This window comes from Carcharhinus amblyrhynchos, chromosome 2, assembly GCF_965287045.1.
Source record: "Carcharhinus amblyrhynchos chromosome 2, sCarAmb.v2.hapA, whole genome shotgun sequence".
Classification (NCBI taxonomy): domain Eukaryota; kingdom Metazoa; phylum Chordata; class Chondrichthyes; order Carcharhiniformes; family Carcharhinidae; genus Carcharhinus; species Carcharhinus amblyrhynchos.
In genome coordinates, this window is record NC_137325.1 from 147,557,691 (window position 1) to 147,574,870 (window position 17,180).

The 17,180-nt window shown below is 47.4% G+C and overlaps 2 protein-coding genes across 3 annotated transcripts in view; both read right to left on the reverse strand.

Annotated features, from left to right (window-relative positions):
• zftraf1 (zinc finger TRAF-type and ring finger containing 1) overlaps positions 1–1,410 on the reverse strand; it is a 144,326-nt gene extending 142,916 nt beyond the window's left edge. For both annotated transcript variants that reach the window (XM_080214048.1, XM_080214039.1), the window contains exon 1: positions 820–1,410. In XM_080214048.1, coding sequence (XP_080070174.1) covers positions 820–1,191 — 372 coding nt within the window. In that variant the 5' untranslated portion in view covers positions 1,192–1,410. The remainder of the gene's footprint in view (positions 1–819) is intronic.
• Positions 1,411–6,503: 5,093 nt separating this feature from the next.
• On the reverse strand, positions 6,504–10,939 carry LOC145359479 (transmembrane protein 276-like). The gene is made up of 3 exons (XM_080214062.1): positions 10,066–10,939; positions 8,661–8,809; positions 6,504–7,314 (listed from the first exon to the last, which is right to left on the reverse strand). The coding sequence occupies exons 2-3, from the start codon at positions 8,763–8,765 to the stop codon at positions 6,808–6,810; spliced, it is 612 nt and encodes a 203-aa protein (XP_080070188.1). The 5' UTR covers positions 8,766–8,809; positions 10,066–10,939; the 3' UTR covers positions 6,504–6,807.
• Between the last annotated feature and the right edge of the window lie 6,241 nt (positions 10,940–17,180).

Consider the following 17,180-nt stretch of genomic DNA (forward strand, 5'->3'; position numbering starts at 1 on the left):
AACATGGTGATGCCAGGTCTGCCCTCTTGTATGTCAGGAACAGACTGTTTTTTTGCAATAACTGCAAGAAAAAAAATCAAACAGCCCCACTGTGCTGTGCGTCCAGAATTGGATTAGCAACAGTGTCTTTATTTCTGAGATTTCCTATATTCTGGCACAATCGCACACACATACATATATATGCTAGATAGGGTCAATCTGCCTCTTTGGCAGATAACAGCCGCAAGGAGTGAAACGCATTAAGGTGCCAGTTTTGGTCAGAATGTCAATGCTCCATCTTTCACGACAAAATTCCCCAGGATCCCAAATGACACACCGATACACCATCCCATCCCCACCCCAAGACATCCATCCCTCCTCAGCTCTTCAGACAATTCCCAGGATCCAGATAAGGCACCGACACACCTACATACATGTGCACAAATGAAAAAAAAAGATGATTGCAGTTATGTGACCACATTTTACATGTGATTATCTCAATCACACTTATAAAACATAACCACATAGGAGATTTGTACAAAGGCTCAGACACAATATTGCCAAATGATCTTTAACAGTGCTCTGTGAAGTGTTGCAAAACCCCATGATGACAATATTTTATATCTAATATGTATTAAATAACATTTATACATTTTAAACTATAACACACATATATACATATATAGAACAGTACAGTCAGGTAGTAGAGCCTGTCCTTGTACATTGATGAGAAGGGGGTTATAATGAAGGATTTAATGGTTATTTTCGGTATTTATTGCAGGTACAGTCTGTTTACCGCACTGGCCCCGGTCTTTCCCTCCCCTCCCTGCCCTGGTGTACCTGGTAGACTGAAGCTTTGGGCAGGTCCAGGCACACGGTGCAGCACAGCACCGAGTACAGCCTCTCCTCCAGCTTGTGCTCCACGCCAGCCTTGGCCCCGGCCGCCGCGCCGCCTGCCGCGCCACCGCCCGCCGAGCCCGACCCCGAGCCGGCCGCCGACTCGGCCTCCAGCCGGGCCCGCTTCTTGGAGCTCGGCCCTTCCTCCAGCTCCGGGTGGTTGAGCTCCTGGGCCTGGGCCACCGCCGCCGCCGGGTGCAGCGGGTCGGAGGGGCCCGAGGCCGCCGCCGCCGCCATCATCATCGCCGCTCCTCCTCCTCCCGCTGCCGCTGAGGAAGCCGCGGGCACCGGCTCTCTCTCCTCCACCGCCGACATCTTAATTTTTTAATATGTGTAGAGGAAAAAAAGAAAAAAAAACCACACGATCGGCGATATTTTTTCCGCACAAAAAACGTTTCTTGAAAAAGTTGTGGTTTGAATGAGAGTGGGTTTGCGGTGTATTTTCTGAGGTAAATGGTGTATTTGTGCGCTACTGCTCGCTGAGAGGCACGCCGGGGGGATGGGGGAGGGGAAAAGCGCAGCCTCACGCCGCCATCTTTGTTTTTCTTCTTCTTTTCGTCTCCTCCTTCTGTGACGCGCGCCATCCGCATGCCGCCAATCAGAGGCCGCCTTGCTTACTGCTGCCAATCACCGCTCGCCTTGTTGAAAGAAGGGGGGCGGGCAGAAGGAGCCACCCTCCGAGATCGCCGCGGTCTGATTGGCCGGTCCCCAGCAGCGGCTGTGACTGGTGGAGAGTGGGGCTTTAACTCTCTACGTCATCGAGCTCGGCCCTTCCATCCCAGCTCCATTCATTCAGCTGTCTCTCTTACTACAATTCAGTGTAGAAAGCGTATGGCTGCAGTCAAGTGTGGGATCAAGCCTGAGCTGGGTCTCTAAACTGTAAACTCCCTTGTGGGGGACCGTGAATTGGATTCAATTTGAATTTGGGTGTTTTTTTTGGAGCAGGCCAGGAGATGGGTTCACTTTGCTTTTAAGAATGGAGTAAAACATTTTTAAAAATAAGGGACTTATGTTTCCTGGCGTTCTAAAAAATGAGAAATGGTCTTTTATTTGGGGGCATGGTGGCACAGCGGTTAGCACTGCTGCCTCACAGTGCCCAGGAACCTGGGTTTGATTCCAGCCTTGGGTGACCTTGTGGAGTTTCACGTCCTTTCTGTGTCTGCGTGGGTTTCCTCCTGGTACTCCAGTTTCTTTCCACAGTCTAAAGATTTAAAAAAGTTTATTTAATTAGTCACAAGTAAGGCTTACCTTAACATTGCAATGATGTTACTACGAAAATCCCCTATTTGATGTGAAGTTTATTTAAGTTTATTAGTGTCACAAGTAGGCTTATATTAACACGACAATGAAATTACTGTGAAAATCCCCTAGTTGCCACACTCTGGCACCTGTTCATGAACACTGGAGAGGAATTTAGCTTGGCTGATGTACCTAACCAGCACATCTTTCAGACTGTGAGAGGAAACCGGTGCGCCTAGAGTAAACCCACACAGACAGGAACCCAAGCAGGAATCAAACTTGAGTCCCTGGTACTGGGATACAGCAGTGCTAACTGCTGGGCCACCTGTAAGTTATGTAGATTGGCTGTGTTAAATTGCCCCTTGGTGTCCCAAGATATGTAGATTAGGTGTATTATCCATGATAAATGTGCGGGGTTATGTGGATAGAACGGTTTGGAGGGCCTGGGTGGGATGCTCTTTTGCAGAGTTGGTGCAGACACAATGGGCTGGATGGCCTCTTTCTACGCTGTAGGGTTTTTTAAAAATCTTGTTGAAACTGGATGCCCAGTCATTGTATATATTCAAGAGAAAGGTTAATGAGATACCAGAGATGGCAGCTGGAGTTGATGGAGCTTACAAAAATAGGGAGGGGATAGCCAGGAATAAATCTGAATCAGATATTGCCAGACCAGGAGGCCCAGTGTTGGGTCAACAAACACATGGATGCAAATGTGGTCCCGTTATTTAAGAAGGGTAGCAAGGATAACCCAGGTATTATAGGCCAGTGAGCCTGATGTCTGTGGTAGGGAAATTGTTGGAGAAGATTCTTAGAGATAGGATGTATGCGCATTTAGAACGGAATAATGTCATTAGCAATAGACAGCAAGGTTTTGTACAAGGGAGGTCATGCCAACCAAATTTGGTTGAGTTTTTTGAGGAGGTGACAAAAACAATTGACGAAGGAAGGGCCGTGGATGTCGTCTATATGGATTTTAGTAAAGCGTTTGACGAAGTCCCTCATGGCAGGTTAGTGCAAAAGGTTAAATCTCGCAGGATTAAAGATGAGCTAGCTAGATGGGTGGAAAACTGGCTTGGCCATAGAAGACAGAGGGTAGCAGCGCAGGGGTCTTTTTCTGGTTGGAGGTCCGTGACTAGTGGTGTTCCGCAGGCTCTGTACTGGGACCTCTGCTATTTGTGATATATATAAATGATTTGGAAGAAGATGTAGCGGGTGTGATCAGTAAGTTTGCGGACAACACAAAGATTGCTGAAGTTGCGGATAGTGATGAACGTTGTCAGAGAATACAGCAGGATATAGATAAGCTGGAAAATTGGGTGGAGAAATAGCAGATGGAATTTAATCCAGATAAATGTGAAGTGATGCATTTTGGTAGATCTAATGTTGGGGGGGCTATACAATAAATGGCAGAACCATCAGGAGTATAGACACACAGATGGACCTGGGTGTGCAGGTTTACAGATCCTTTAAGGTGGCAGCACAGGTCGAGAAGGTGATGAAGAAGGCATATGGCATGCTTGCCTTTATAGGACGGGGCATAGAGTATAAAAGTTGGCATATGATGTTACAGCTATGTAGAACGTTGGTTAGGCCACGTTTGGAGTACTGCATCCAGTTCTGGTCACTGCACTACCAGAAGGACGTGGAGGCTTTGGAGAGAGTACAGAAAAGGATGTTGCCAGGTGTGGAGGGTCTTAGCTATGAGGAGAGATTGGGTAAACTGGGGTTGTTCTCCCTGGAAAGACAGAGGATGAGGGGAGACCTAATAGAGGTGTATAAAATTATGAAGGGTATAGATAGGATGAACAGAGGGAAGCTTTCTCCCAGGTTGGAGGTGACAAACATAAGGGGCCACAAGTTCAAGGTGAGGGGGACGAGGTACAATTCCGATATCAGAGGGATGTATTTTACACAGAGGGTGGTGGGGGCCTGGAATGCGCTGCCAAGCAGGGTGGTTGAGGGGGGGGGATGCTGGGATCATTTAAGACTTATCTAGATAGCCACATGAACAGACTGGGAATAGAGGGATACAAATGAATGGTCTACTTGGGCACATGAGCAGGGCAGGCTTGGAGGGCCAAAGGGCCTGTTTCCTGTGCTGTATTGTTCTTTGATTGATTATGGTTTGTTGTGAACTGGAACAAGGACAGCAGAGTTTTGAATTAAGTTTTGGAGAGTGGAAGATGGGAGGCTGGCCAGGGGAGCAATGGAATAGTTAAAACTAAAGGTAAGAAGGGCCTGGATGTTGGTTTTGCCAGCTGATGAGCCTTAGAGTCAAACTGATAGTCTTGGAATATGTGGTCAGAAGATCATTTTGTAATTGAACATAGCAACAAGGTTTGAGCAGACTGGCTGAATCTCGATTTGTTGCCAGGGAGAGGGATGAAGCTGATAGCTACAGGACTGAGCTTAGACTGAGAGCCAGAAACAATAACTTTAGTCTTCCCAATGCATCTTTCCTTAGATAAGGGAGCAAACCTGATTGGAAGGATTAAAATATAGAGTTGCAGGAAAGATGGGAATGAACAATTCAACAATGTTACATCCAAACAAATCATCACATTGGTGTGATAATAACTTCAACTGTTTGTATTTATACAGAACAGAGCAATTGCTACAATGTGCTTAGTCCCACTAGTGGTATTCAGTTCACAATTCACATGGGGAAATATTGATAAAGAAACAAATATTACATGTACATATAATAAAGACAGACAGCTGAATGTTTTGGTTAAGGCTAAAAATCTGCATTGATAAAGCACCCGTGATACACGTCCCAAAGCATTTCACAGGAGTGTAAAGTTTAAAAGTTTATTGATTAGTGTCACAAGTAGGCTTACATTAACACTGCAATGAAGTTACTGTGAAAATCCCCTAGTCACCACACTCCAGCGCATGTTTGGGTACACTAAGGGAGAATTTAGCATGGCCAATGCATCGAATCAGCACATCTTTCAGACTGCAAGAGGAAACCCACGCAGACACAGGGAGATCATGCAGAGTTCACACAACAGAGACCCAAGCCAGGAATCGAATCTGGGTCCCTGGCGCTATGAGGCAGCAGTGCTAACCATTGAGCCACCTTGCCGCCCAAGGTAATCAAAATGACAAAACCAAAGGAGACATGAGGGCAGGTGATCAGAAATTTAGTCAGAAAGGCAGGTTTTAGGTTGCAGCTTAAAGGAGGGGCTGAATATCGCAGACAAACACAAACCTCAAAATACTGCAGCTGCTGGAAAGGAAGGAAAACAGGAAACATTGGAAATGATTCTGCACGTCCAGCAGCAGCTTTAGAGAGAGATACAGAGATAACGTTTCAGTTCAGAGATCTTACATCAAGGACAAGCTTTGGGGGAAGTCATGAGAGTAAAATAGAATTTGATTTATTATTGTCACGTGTATTCGTATACAGTGAAAGTATTGTTTCTTGCACACTACACAAAGCATACTCTTCATAGAGAAGGAAAAGAAAGAGTGCAGAATGTAGTGTTACAGTCATAGATACGATGTAGAGAATGATAAACTTAATGCAAGGTAAGTCCATTCAAAAGTCTAATGGCAGCAGGGAAGAAGCTCGACACTGTCCCCCATCAAACACTCCCAGGACAGGTACAACACGGGGTTAGATACAGAGTAAAGCTCCCTCTACACCGTCCCCCCATCAAACACTCCCAGGACAGGGACAGCACGGGGTTAGATACAGAGTAAAGCTCCCTCTACACTGTCCCCCATCAAACACTCCCAGGACAGGTACAGCACGGGGTTAGATACAGAGTAAAGCTCCCTCTACACCGTCCCCCCATCAAACACTCCCAGGACAGGGACAGCACGGGGTTAGATACAGAGTAAAGCTCCCTCTACACTGTCCCCATCAAACACTCCCAGGACAGGTACAGCACGGGGTTAGATACAGAGTAAAGCTCCCTCTACACCGTCCCCCCATCAAACACTCCCAGGACAGGTACAGCACGGGGTTAGATACAGAGTAAAGCTCCCTCTACATTGTCCCCCATCAAACACTCCCAGGACAGGTACAGCACGGGGTTAGATACAGAGTAAAGCTCCCTCTACACTGTCCCCATCAAACACTCCCAGGACAGGGACAGCACGGGGTTAGATACAGAGTAAAGCTCGGTCTACACTGTCTCCCATCAAACACTCCCAGGACAGGGACAGCATGGGGTTAAATACAGAGTAAAGCTCCTTCCATTCTGCCCTAGAACTGCATCCAGTGCATTACTTTCTAAGTTCTGTACCAAGCTTTGAGAGTAATTTAGGATTGGGGCAAGTAACTGGGACTGAGTTCACATTTCAAGAAACCCGGACTTGGCAGGAATGGTAGGAACAGGAAAGCCGAGAAAATCAGATAAAAGAAAGACACTTAGCAAAGAGCAAAACAAGAACTTTATTGGGGATTCAAACCAATTCCATTTTACAATATGGTGATTGTAGGGTGAACTGTGTTGGATAATCTCAGTGTGGCTTGGTCTGCACTCACAGATTCTGAGTGTCCACCTGGTCACTTTCTCCCCTCTCTTTGACACAGCTGAGTCTTTGCTGGTCAGCCTGTAACTGTCAGAGCCTAGAGAGCAGAATTCATCTTGTTCAGTGTATCCTTCCTCATGCCAGTCAGGTCAAGGGTCAGGGTCCGAGTCAGACGGATCTCCGCCGGCGATTGCTCCATGGTGAGGGTCACGTTGACACTGCCCCCTGCTGTGTGTCCAATGCCTGCTGCAGTGCCGCCACCCCAGAGGTCAGCAGGACGTTCTGGACATCCACTGCCTTCAGTCCCAGCAGCCCATGTGGCTGAAACTCCGGCACCACGGCCACCAGGCAAATGGCCAGGCAGCCCACGATACCGTACAGATTCACAGTAAAGAGACAGACAGTCAGGACAGAGAGGGTAGGAGCAGCGATGGCCAGTCTGACTGCTGCCTCCCGACCCGCCTCAGCCAGATTCCCCCAGCAAGCTGCGGCCAGGATACCGCCAGTCAGCGCTGAGTTCGCTGCCAGCCAGTCATCATTGAGCCAGTGAAAGCCGAAGGACACGAGAGGCAGCCCGATGACCATGGAGACCCAGCTGAGCTCCTGCAGGCTGCTGCTGAGGAGAACAGGCGGCTCCTGACTGTACGAGTGGATCATGCTCACGGCTCCTGCACAGGCCTGCATGAGGAAGCCAGCGGCTGAGCCCAGGTTCACCTGAGGAACAAGAAAAAGATGTTGGAATCATTCTGGGGCACTGACATCTCACAATCATGCCTCATGTTATTACTTCTTATCAGGTTAGTGATTGTCTTTATATCGGACTCTAACCAAAACTTAATTTGTTCCCCATTCCTTCTTGTCTTGGAGACATTAGGAGTTAAAGACACAGTGTGTGGAACTGTACAGCCTCTTGTAAACCAGACTGAGGAAATTCCTACAGCATTGTTTTTTACACAGAGACTGGTGGGTGCCTGGAACTCACTGCCAGGGGAGGTAGTAGAAGCAGATAAGATAGTGACTTTTAAGAGGTGGAATTGGATGGGAATAGAGGGATATGGTCCCCGAGGGTAGGGAGTTTTAGTACAGTCAGGCAGCATGGTCAGTGCAGGCTTGGAGGGGCCGAAGGGCCTGTTCCTGTGCTGTAATTTTCTTTGTCCTTTATTCATTGCTTCCCCGAAGGACTTCAATGTCAGTTAGTTGAAAAGTTTCCTTTCAACCTTCTTCTAACCCTTCCTATTGCTTTAATCACCATCTAGTTACTTCCCTTTCTATTAACTTATTGAAGGGTGCAGCAGGCTTGAAAGGCCAAACAATCTATAAGACCATAAGACACAGGAACAGAATTAGGCCATTCGGCCCATCGAGTCTGCTCCACCATTCATTCTTGGCTGATTTTTTTCTCATCCCCATTCTCCTGCCTTTTCCCCATAACCCCTGATCCCCTTATTAATCAAGAACCTATCCATCTCTGTCTTAAAGACACTCAATGACCCGGCCTCCAAAGCCTTCTGTGGCAAAGAGTTCCACAGGTTCACCACGACTCTGGCTCCTCATTCATAGAGGATTAGGTCCTTCTTATCCACTCTATCTGAGGATTTCCTGCGAAGCCTCTTCAAATGCAGAGCTTACAAGATGGGAGATGTCTTAGTGCTTGTTCCCCCTTCCCACTCTGCAGTTACAACAGTGTGAAGAATTAAAATGGGATCACAACAGGTGTTTGAGAAGCACTAATCCCTACCCCTGAAAATGTTATACCTCGATTAAATCTCCCCTCAGCTTCCTCTGTTCCAAAGCAAACATCTCCAGCCCACCCAATTTTCATTCATCACTCAAATTCTCTAGTCCTGGCAAAATCCTCGTACATCATAGAATCCACACAGTACAGAAGGAGGCCACCTGGCCCATCGAGACTGCACTGACAACATTCTCACCCTATCCCCATAACCGCACACATTTACCCTGCTAATCCCCCCGAAACTAGGGTCAATTTAGCATGCTTTGTGTGACCACATCCTTCCTGTAAGTGTCCAAGGCATTGACTGTGTTGTGAGGACTCTCACCTTACGGGCACGGAGAGTTGCTATCAATGCCACGGCACACAGCAGGAAGCTGGTAAAGAGCACACTCCATTCCCTCTCTTTAGATACCAGCTTCACACGCCCCATTGTCGATGGTATTCCTTCAATAATTACAACACAAGCATTGAATTCTAGGAACAAAAAGACTCAGATTAGTAAACACTGCACAGATCCAAGAAATCTTAGCCCAGACATTTTAATGGGAGATAGGGAGAAACAGTTCTAACTCATGACAGGATTGAGAAGGGGTGATGGTGTAGTGGTATTGTCACTGGACTAATAATCCAGTGACCCAGAGTGGGGGCACTGGGTTTGAATCCCAGCAGGACAGATGGTGAAATGTGAATTCACTTAAAACTCTAATAATAACCACAAAACCATCAGACTCACTGATGTGATACATTTCAAAAGCAAAATACTGCATATGCTGGAATCTGAAACAAAAACAGAAATGCTGGAAAAATCTCAGTAGCTCTGACAAAAGGTCATCTAGACTTTAAAATGTTGGCTTTATTCTCTCCCCACGGATGTTGTCAAACCTGAGATTTTCCAGCATTTTCTGTTGTCGTTGGCGGCACGTATCAACGTGGCTGACTCTGAAATGACTAGGCAAGCCACTCATAGTTTCCCAGTACAGAAAGGCACCCTTCAATCCATCATGCCTACAACAGCCATCCAGCACCTATGCACTCTAATTCCATTTTCCAGCACCTTGCATGCTGCAGCATTTCAAATGCGCATCGAAATGTTAATGCTGTTGTAATGTAGATGTGAGGGTTCAGGGGAGAGGGCTGGAGAAGGGCCTGGGACAGTTGCCAGGTTTAGGGGGAAGGGCATTGCTGGTAATTTTCTCCCTATGTCATATTAGCACTGCTGCCTCACAGCGCCAGGGACCCCGGTTCAATTCCCGGCTTGGGTCACTGTCTGTGTGGAGTCTGCATGTTCTCCCCATGTCTGCTTGGGCTTCCTCTCTCAGAAGGGCGTGCTCATTAGGTGCATTGGCCATAGTGAATGTGTGGGGAGAGGGTGGGTAGGGAGCTGTCAGAGAGTCAGTGGACACTGGATGGACCTACTGACCTCATGCTGCCCTATGGATTCTCTGCTCCAACCCCACACTGCCGCCAGGGGGAGCTCACCACGCCCCGCCTCAGATCACGCCCCTCCCACCAGGCCCCGCCCCTTCCACTGGACTCCGCCTCAGGCCCCGCCCCTTCCACTGGACTCCGCCTCCGGCCCCGCCCCTTCCACTGGACTCCGCCTCAGGCCCCGCCCGTTCACCGAACTCCCTCTGGAACTTGGCCTTCGTCCCTCGCCAATTCCTGGCCGCAGCCCCAAAAGTCTCCGGACGTCAAGGCCGAGCTGGACTCCCCCGCTCAGGGAGCCTCACCGAGCAGCCATCGTCTCACCGCCGGACGCAGCCCCCTGACAATGAGATGCAGTGCGCACGCTGCTAAAAGGATGAACCGCCGACAAGCTGCATGCCGGAGCACAATGCCGCCGCTGGGAAACAGGGTTCACAACGCCACCTACCCCCCAGGAAGAGGAAATGCAGCCGCTAGGAAACCGGGAATGCAGCGCCACCTACCGCCCAGGAGGAGGAAATGCAGCTGATAGGAAACAGGGATCCGACCGCCCAGGAGGAGGAAAATGCAGCCGGAGGAAACTGGGATCCCAGCGCCCTCTAGCTGGATAGACAATAAAACATCTGCTCCACCAGGAGACTAGTATCAGAAATAGGCCATTCAGCAGGTTGGCTGTTACAGGACAATCCATCTTTCTAGGAGCAAGAACATCTGCGAGAAGAGAAGGCACAGAGAGTTAAAATAGGCTTAAAGTCAATGGTTCCACAGTGTAGATGAGAGCCAGGTGATTGTACCTGGACAGAGCTCCTGCTGATACTTGTTCAAGGGGCTGGTGATGTTTCCAGTCCAGATATAAAATATTCCTTTGTCAGCTTTAACGAATGATCATCTGACTCAAAACATCAGCTCTTTTACAGATACTGCCAGACCTGCTGAGATTTTCCAGCATTTTCTCTTTTGATTTCAGATTCCAGCATCCGTAGTAATTTGTTTTTATACCCTCTCTGTCTGTTGGCCAACAACAAACACTGACTTCAACCTTCAATCCAGACACGTTTAAAAAAATAATTAATTTGGGTCTCAGTGGCAAGGCCAACATTTATTGTCCATCCCTAATTGCCCCTTCAGAAGGTGCTGCTGAGCTGCCTTCACTGCCCATCCCTAATTGCCCCTTCAGAAGGTGCTGCTGAGCTGCCTTCTCGAGCCGCTGCAGTCCCTGAGGTGTAGGTACACCCACAGTGCTGTTAGGGAGGGAGTTCCAGGATTCTGACCCAGTGACAGTGAAGGAACGGCCGATATATTTCCAAATCAGGATAGTGAGTGACTCGGAGGGGAGCTTATGTCATCTCACATTGTGTCAGTCAAAGGGAATACTTGATATTATGTAATGAGGCGGGTAGAATTAGGGACCTTGTGGTGAAGGATCCTCTTGGGGAGAGAGATCATTGTATGGTGGAGTTTCTGGTGCAAATGGAGGAGGAGAAAGTGGGTTCCCGGACACGCGTCCTTTGTTTGAATAGAGGGGAGTATGGTAGGATGAGAGAAGAATTGGCGAATGTGGACTGGGGAAGCGCGTTGGAGGGAGGGTCTGCTGAGGAGCAGTGGAGGATCTTTAAGGAGATCTTTCTTGGTGCTCAGCGGAAATTTATTCCGATGGTCAAAAAGGACTGTAGGAGGAGAGGTAATAAGCTGTGAATAACGAAGGTGAAGGAAAGTGTTAAAAGCTGAGGAATTTAGAGTAGCTAAGAGTAGTGGGCGAGAAGAGGATTGGGAGAGGTTTAAATGTCAACAAAGATTGACAAAGAAGTTGATAAGGAAGGGTAGGAGAAACTATGAAGCTGGGCTAGCGCTTAATATAAAAAAGGATAGCAAGAGTTTTTATAAATATATAAAAAGGAAGAGGCTGGCTAGGGTGAACGTTGGTCCTTTAGAGGATGAGAAAGGGGACCTAGTGGTAGGGGATGGGGATATGGCTAAGGTATTGAATAACTTTTTTGTTTCTGTCTTCACAGAGGAGGACGTGAATAATTTGCCGGGTGTTAGCGATGGAAAGGTGGTAGGACTGGAGGGTCTTAATGACATTACTGTTACTAGAGAGGCGGTGCTCGACAGACTGGAGGGGCTGATTGTGGACAAGTCCCCAGGACCGGATGGAATGCATCCAAGGGTTCTGAAAGAAATGGCGGAGGTGATAGTGGATGCCTTGGTGGTTATTTTCCAGACGTCGCTGGATTCCGGGGAAGTGCCGGAGGATTGGAAAACGGCTTATGTTACGCCGTTGTTTAAGAAGGGTGCCAGGCAAAAGGCGGGGAATTATAGGCCGGTTAGTTTAACGTCTGTGGTAGGTAAAATGTTAGAATCTGTCATTAAGGAGGAAATTGCGAGGCATCTTGAAGGGAATTGCTTGATAGAGCGGACGCAGCACGATTCCATTAAAGGGAAGTCGTGTCTGACAAATTTACTGGAGTTCTATGAGGATGTGTCTAGGGCGGTGGATAGAGGAGAGCCGGTGGATGTGGTCTTTCTGGATTTTCAGAAGGCGTTTGACAAAGTACCTCACGAGGTTATTGCAGAAGGTCGAGGGACATGGAGTTGGGGGTAGGGTGTTAGCGTGGATAGAGGATTGGTTGTCAAATAGGAGGCAGAGAGTGGGGGTCAACGGGTGCTATTCGGATTGGCGGATGGTGACTAGTGGAGTGCCCCAGGGGTCGGTGCTGGGGCCTCAGCTTTTTACCATTTATATAGATGATCTGGAGGAGGGAACCGAGTGTATGGTGTCGAAATTTGCTGATGACACCAAGATTGGGGGAACGGCAAATTGTGCGGAGGGTGTGGAGAGTCTGCAGAAGGATCTAGATAGGCTGGGCAAATGGGCCAGGAAATGGCAAATGGAATTTAATGTTGGCAAGTGTGAGGTGGTCCACTTTGGTAGGAATAATGGTAGGAAGGATTATTACTTACCTGGCGAAAAACTGCAGCAGGCGACGGTGCAGAGGGACCTCGGGGTCCTTGTGCATGAGTCGCAAAAACCCAGCTTGCAGGTGCAGCGGGTGGTCAGGAAGGTGAATGGGATGCTGGCCTTCATAGCGAGGGGGATTGAATATAAAAGTAGGGAGGTCTTGCTGCAGCTGTATAGGGCATTGGTGAGGCCGCAGCTGGAGTACTGTGTGCAGTTTTGGGCGCCGCACCCGCGCAAAGATATTTTGGCCTTGGAGGGAGTGCAGAGGAGGTTTACTAGGCTGATGCCGGAGTTGAGGGGGTTGAGCTATGAGGAGAGGCTGAATAAACTAGGCTTGTACTCGTTAGAGTTTAGAAGAATGAGGGGAGATCTCATTGAGACGTATAAGATGATGAATGGGATGGATAGGATAGAGGTGGAGAGACTCTTCCCACTCAGAAAGGACAGTAGGACTAGGGGGCACAGCCTCAAGATAAAGGGGGGGCGGTTTAGAACGGAGTTGAGGAGGAACTTCTTCACTCAAAGGGTGGTGAATCTCTGGAATTCTCTGCCCGTTGAAGTGGTGGAGGCTGCCTCGCTAAATATTTTTAAGACGCGGGTTGATGGGTTCTTGATAAGAGAGGGGATTAAGGGTTATGGGGAGAGGGCGGGAATGTGGAACTGAGCCACGACAGATCAGCCATGATCTTATTGAATGGCGGGGCAGGCTCGAAGGGCTAGATGGCCTACTCCTGCTCCTATTTTCTTATGTTCTTATAATAATGCAATGATGCAGTGGATCCGAGTCTTAGTGCAGCCAGGATTTTCCTCATAGAAGGAAATAAATACTTACATTCAATTCTTTGGATGAGTAACAGTGGAAAGGCCAGCATCTGTTGTCCCAAGGCATGGTGGTGGCCGTCTCAAACTGCTGCACCGTGATTGGTTATCACACAGATCGGAGAGTTGCTTGGCCTCTTCAGAGGACAGGTAAGAGTCAAGCACCTTGGGGTGGGATTGCAGTCACAGACAGACTGGGACAGGGAAAGGATGGCAGAGTTGGAAGAGAATCGACGGTGTACAGAGGCTCTGTTTACTTCTTCAGAATAAACTTGAGCACAACTGATTCCAAGTAAATATTCCTTTATTTAAGCAGCTTTTATAAGCATTTTACAGAAAGTGAAATAAGAATTACTAGAGGGAGAGAGAGAGAGAGAGACCAAAGGAGCAGCCAAAAACCAGCGCTGGATCGAACAACTCAAAACATGGTCTGGATCGAACAAACTAAACATCGATCTGTGTCAACAATATAACTGAATACTTATCTATTAAAAAGTTGGTGCAAGCAGTCTCCAGCTGCATCAGAACACTTACAGATGTGGCCCTGGAAGCTTCTGTTTACCTTATGAGCAAGCTTGGTTACCATACATTGTACAAACAAACAACAAAGAACAGTACAGGAAACAGGCCCTTCGGCCCTCCAAGCCTGTGCCACTCATTGGTCCAACTAGACCATTCGTTTGTATCCCTCCATTCCCAGACTGCTCATGTGACTATCCAGATAAGTCTTAAACGATCCCAGCATGTCCACCTACATCACCCTGCTTGGCAGTGCATTCCAGGCCCCCACCACCCTCTGTGTAAAATACGTCCCTCTGATATCTGAGTTAAACCTCGCCCCCCCTCACCTTGAACCTGTGACCCTTTGTGTTTGTCACCCCCGACCTGGGAAAAAGCTTCCCTCTGTTCACCCCGTCCATACCCTTCATAAATTTTATACACCTCTATTAGGTCTCCCCTCATTCTCCGTCTTTCCAGGGAGAACAACCCCAGTTTACCCAATCTCCCCTCATAGCTAAGACCAAGTACTTTCAGAGAATGCAGCTAAGTTTCTCAGCTGAACCCAGAATTCCAAGCTGATGTGGCCAAATTAGCTTAAGTTAGCTTAAAGTATCGTACAATTAGTTACATCAGGCAGAAATATCTTAAAATGAAGCCTTTTAACTGGGCAAACCATACAGAGGGTCCCACAGTGTATAATCATCTGTGCTGGGGCTCAGATGAATGTAACATAATTTACACTTTGGCTGAAAGGTCACTGAATTTTGTGATGTGAACTCTTGGCTTTCCTTTGAAAGGATCATCTCTTGAAATTTTCCACAAGTTGTAAGCGTGACCGTGAGTGTCAGCAAAAGTCAACTCCTTCTCTCAGCTGAGTAATCAGTTAGTTAATGAGTCTGTAAACCAAGCAGCCAACCAAATCTAACTATTAATCCAGCCAGCCACTAAAACAAGGAATTAATGTTTAAACCAATCACCCACTCAACCAACAAACCAATTAAATTAATTATTAGCTACTGGGTCAATAACCAGTTTGGTTTTAATGCTTTAAGTTACATTTGTGATTCACTTTTTGTTTTGGGCAGTATCCCTTTAAGGAACCATCCCTTTAATTAGTCCCTCAGTTCATTTGATTTATTTTAATTGGTCAGTTTACCCAAAATAGGAATAACTTAACCAGAATATCACTCAGTCGATCAAACATTCAGCCAATGCTTATGAACTCTTTTATTGGTTCTTTGTAATAATTAAACAGCAGGAATCTGCGATCAGGGAGCTTTGTACCTTTGTTTCAGTCTTCATTAGATCTGTGCGTTTCATCGACTTTTCCTGATTTGATTTATTTTTGTCATGTTTATTAACACACAGTGAAAAGTATTGTTTCTTGTGCGCTACACAAAGCATACCGTTCATAGAGAAGGAAAGGAGAGAGTGCAGAATGTAGTGTTACAGTCATAGCGAGGGTGTAGAGAAAGATCAACTTAATGCAAAGTAAGTCTATTGAAAAATCCGACTGCAGCAGGGAAAAATCTGTTCTTGGGTTGGTTGGTACGTGACCTCAGACTTTTGTATCTTTTTCCCCGAAGAAGGTGGAAGAGAGAATGTCCGGGGTGTGTGGGGGGGTCCTTGATTATTCTGGCTGCTTTTCCAAGGCAGTGGGAAGTGTAGACAGAGTCAGTGGATGGGAGGCTGGTTTGTGTGATGGATTGGGCTACATTCATGACTTTTTGTAGTTTTTTGTGGTCTTGGGCAGAGTAGGAGTCATACCAAGCTGTGATACAACCAGAAAGGATGCTTTCTATGGTGCACCTGTAAAAGTTGGTGAGAGTCGTAGCTGACATGCCAAATTTCCTTAGTCTCCTGAGAAAGTAGAGGCATTGGTAGGGCTTTCTTAACTGTAATGTTGGCATGGGGAGACCAAGACAGGTTGATGATGATATGGACACCTAAAAACTTGAAGCTCTTGATCATTTCCACTTCGTCCCCATTAATGTAGACAGGGGCATGTCCCCCACTACACCTCCTGAAGTCAATGACAATCTGCTTCATTTTACTGACATTGAGGGAGAGATTATTGTCGTCGCACAGTTCACCAGATTCTCTGTCTCTCCCCTGTACTCCGTCTCATCATTGTTTGCGATTCTACCAACTGTGGTGGTGTCATCAGCAATCCTGAAAATCGAGTTGGAGGGGAATTTGGCCACACAGTCAGAGGTGTATAAGGAGTATACACTGAGGAGCTCCCCCCTTGCTTTGGAGATTCCCCAATCACTACACAGTCACATCCTTCAGGTTAGGAAGTGAGGCAAATGCAGTCAATGGTCAGATCCAGAAGATCAGGCAGGTTTGGGGATCGGAATGTGGTGGTGGAGGAGTCTCAGCCCTTGTCTTTGACCAACAAATGCCCACCGGGTACTTGCTGTGAGGTTGAGAACAAGGCAGGACAGATGAGCAAAATGACAATGACACCTTGGTGCAGAGGCCAATTTGCCTGGAGGCATGGCGGGGGAGAAGGAATGTGATAGATTGTGTTGTCACAGGGATAGATATGGTTCCCTGCAGTCACAAGTGGGAGCTTGGGACGTTGTGTTGCTTGCCCAGTTCCAGGTTAAGGACACCTCCACAAGGCTGGAGATGAACTGGGAGGATCCAAGCGTCATGGTACACTTAGGAGGAGGCGATGGCCTAGTGGTATTATCGTTAGACTATTAATCCTGAAAGTCAGCTGATGTTCTGGGGACCTGGGTTTGAATCCCACCATGGCAGATGATGGAATTTGAATTCAGTTAAAAAAAATCAGGAATTAAGAATCTACAGATGCAACTGTCGATTGTCGCAAAAACCCATCTGGTTCGCTGGTGTCCTTAGGGAAGGAAATCTGCTGTCCTTACCTGGTCTGGCCTACATGTGACTCCAGAGCCACAGCAATGAGGTTGACTCTCAACTGCAATCAGGTGGTCAATAAATGCTGGCCACCCAGCAATGCCCACGTCCCACGAATAAAAAAAACTTAGGAACCAACAATAGGCAGAGAGGAATCAAGTTCTGCCGAGAGTGTTCAAGGAGCCGAGGTCTAAATCTAAAAGTAAAACCTCAAGGGTAATGATCTCTGAGACATTTATAAAGTGTGATTGGGGCAAA

Bases quoted from the DNA above. Each gene is read 5' to 3' on its own strand.
- LOC145359479 (XM_080214062.1), bottom strand. From the start codon at position 8,765: ATGGGGCGTGTGAAGCTGGTATCTAAAGAGAGGGAATGGAGTGTGCTC. The intron at 7,315-8,660 runs GTGAGAGTCCTC...CTTGTTCCTCAG, and splicing joins CAACTCTCCGTGCCCGTAAG to GTGAACCTGGGCTCAGCCGC.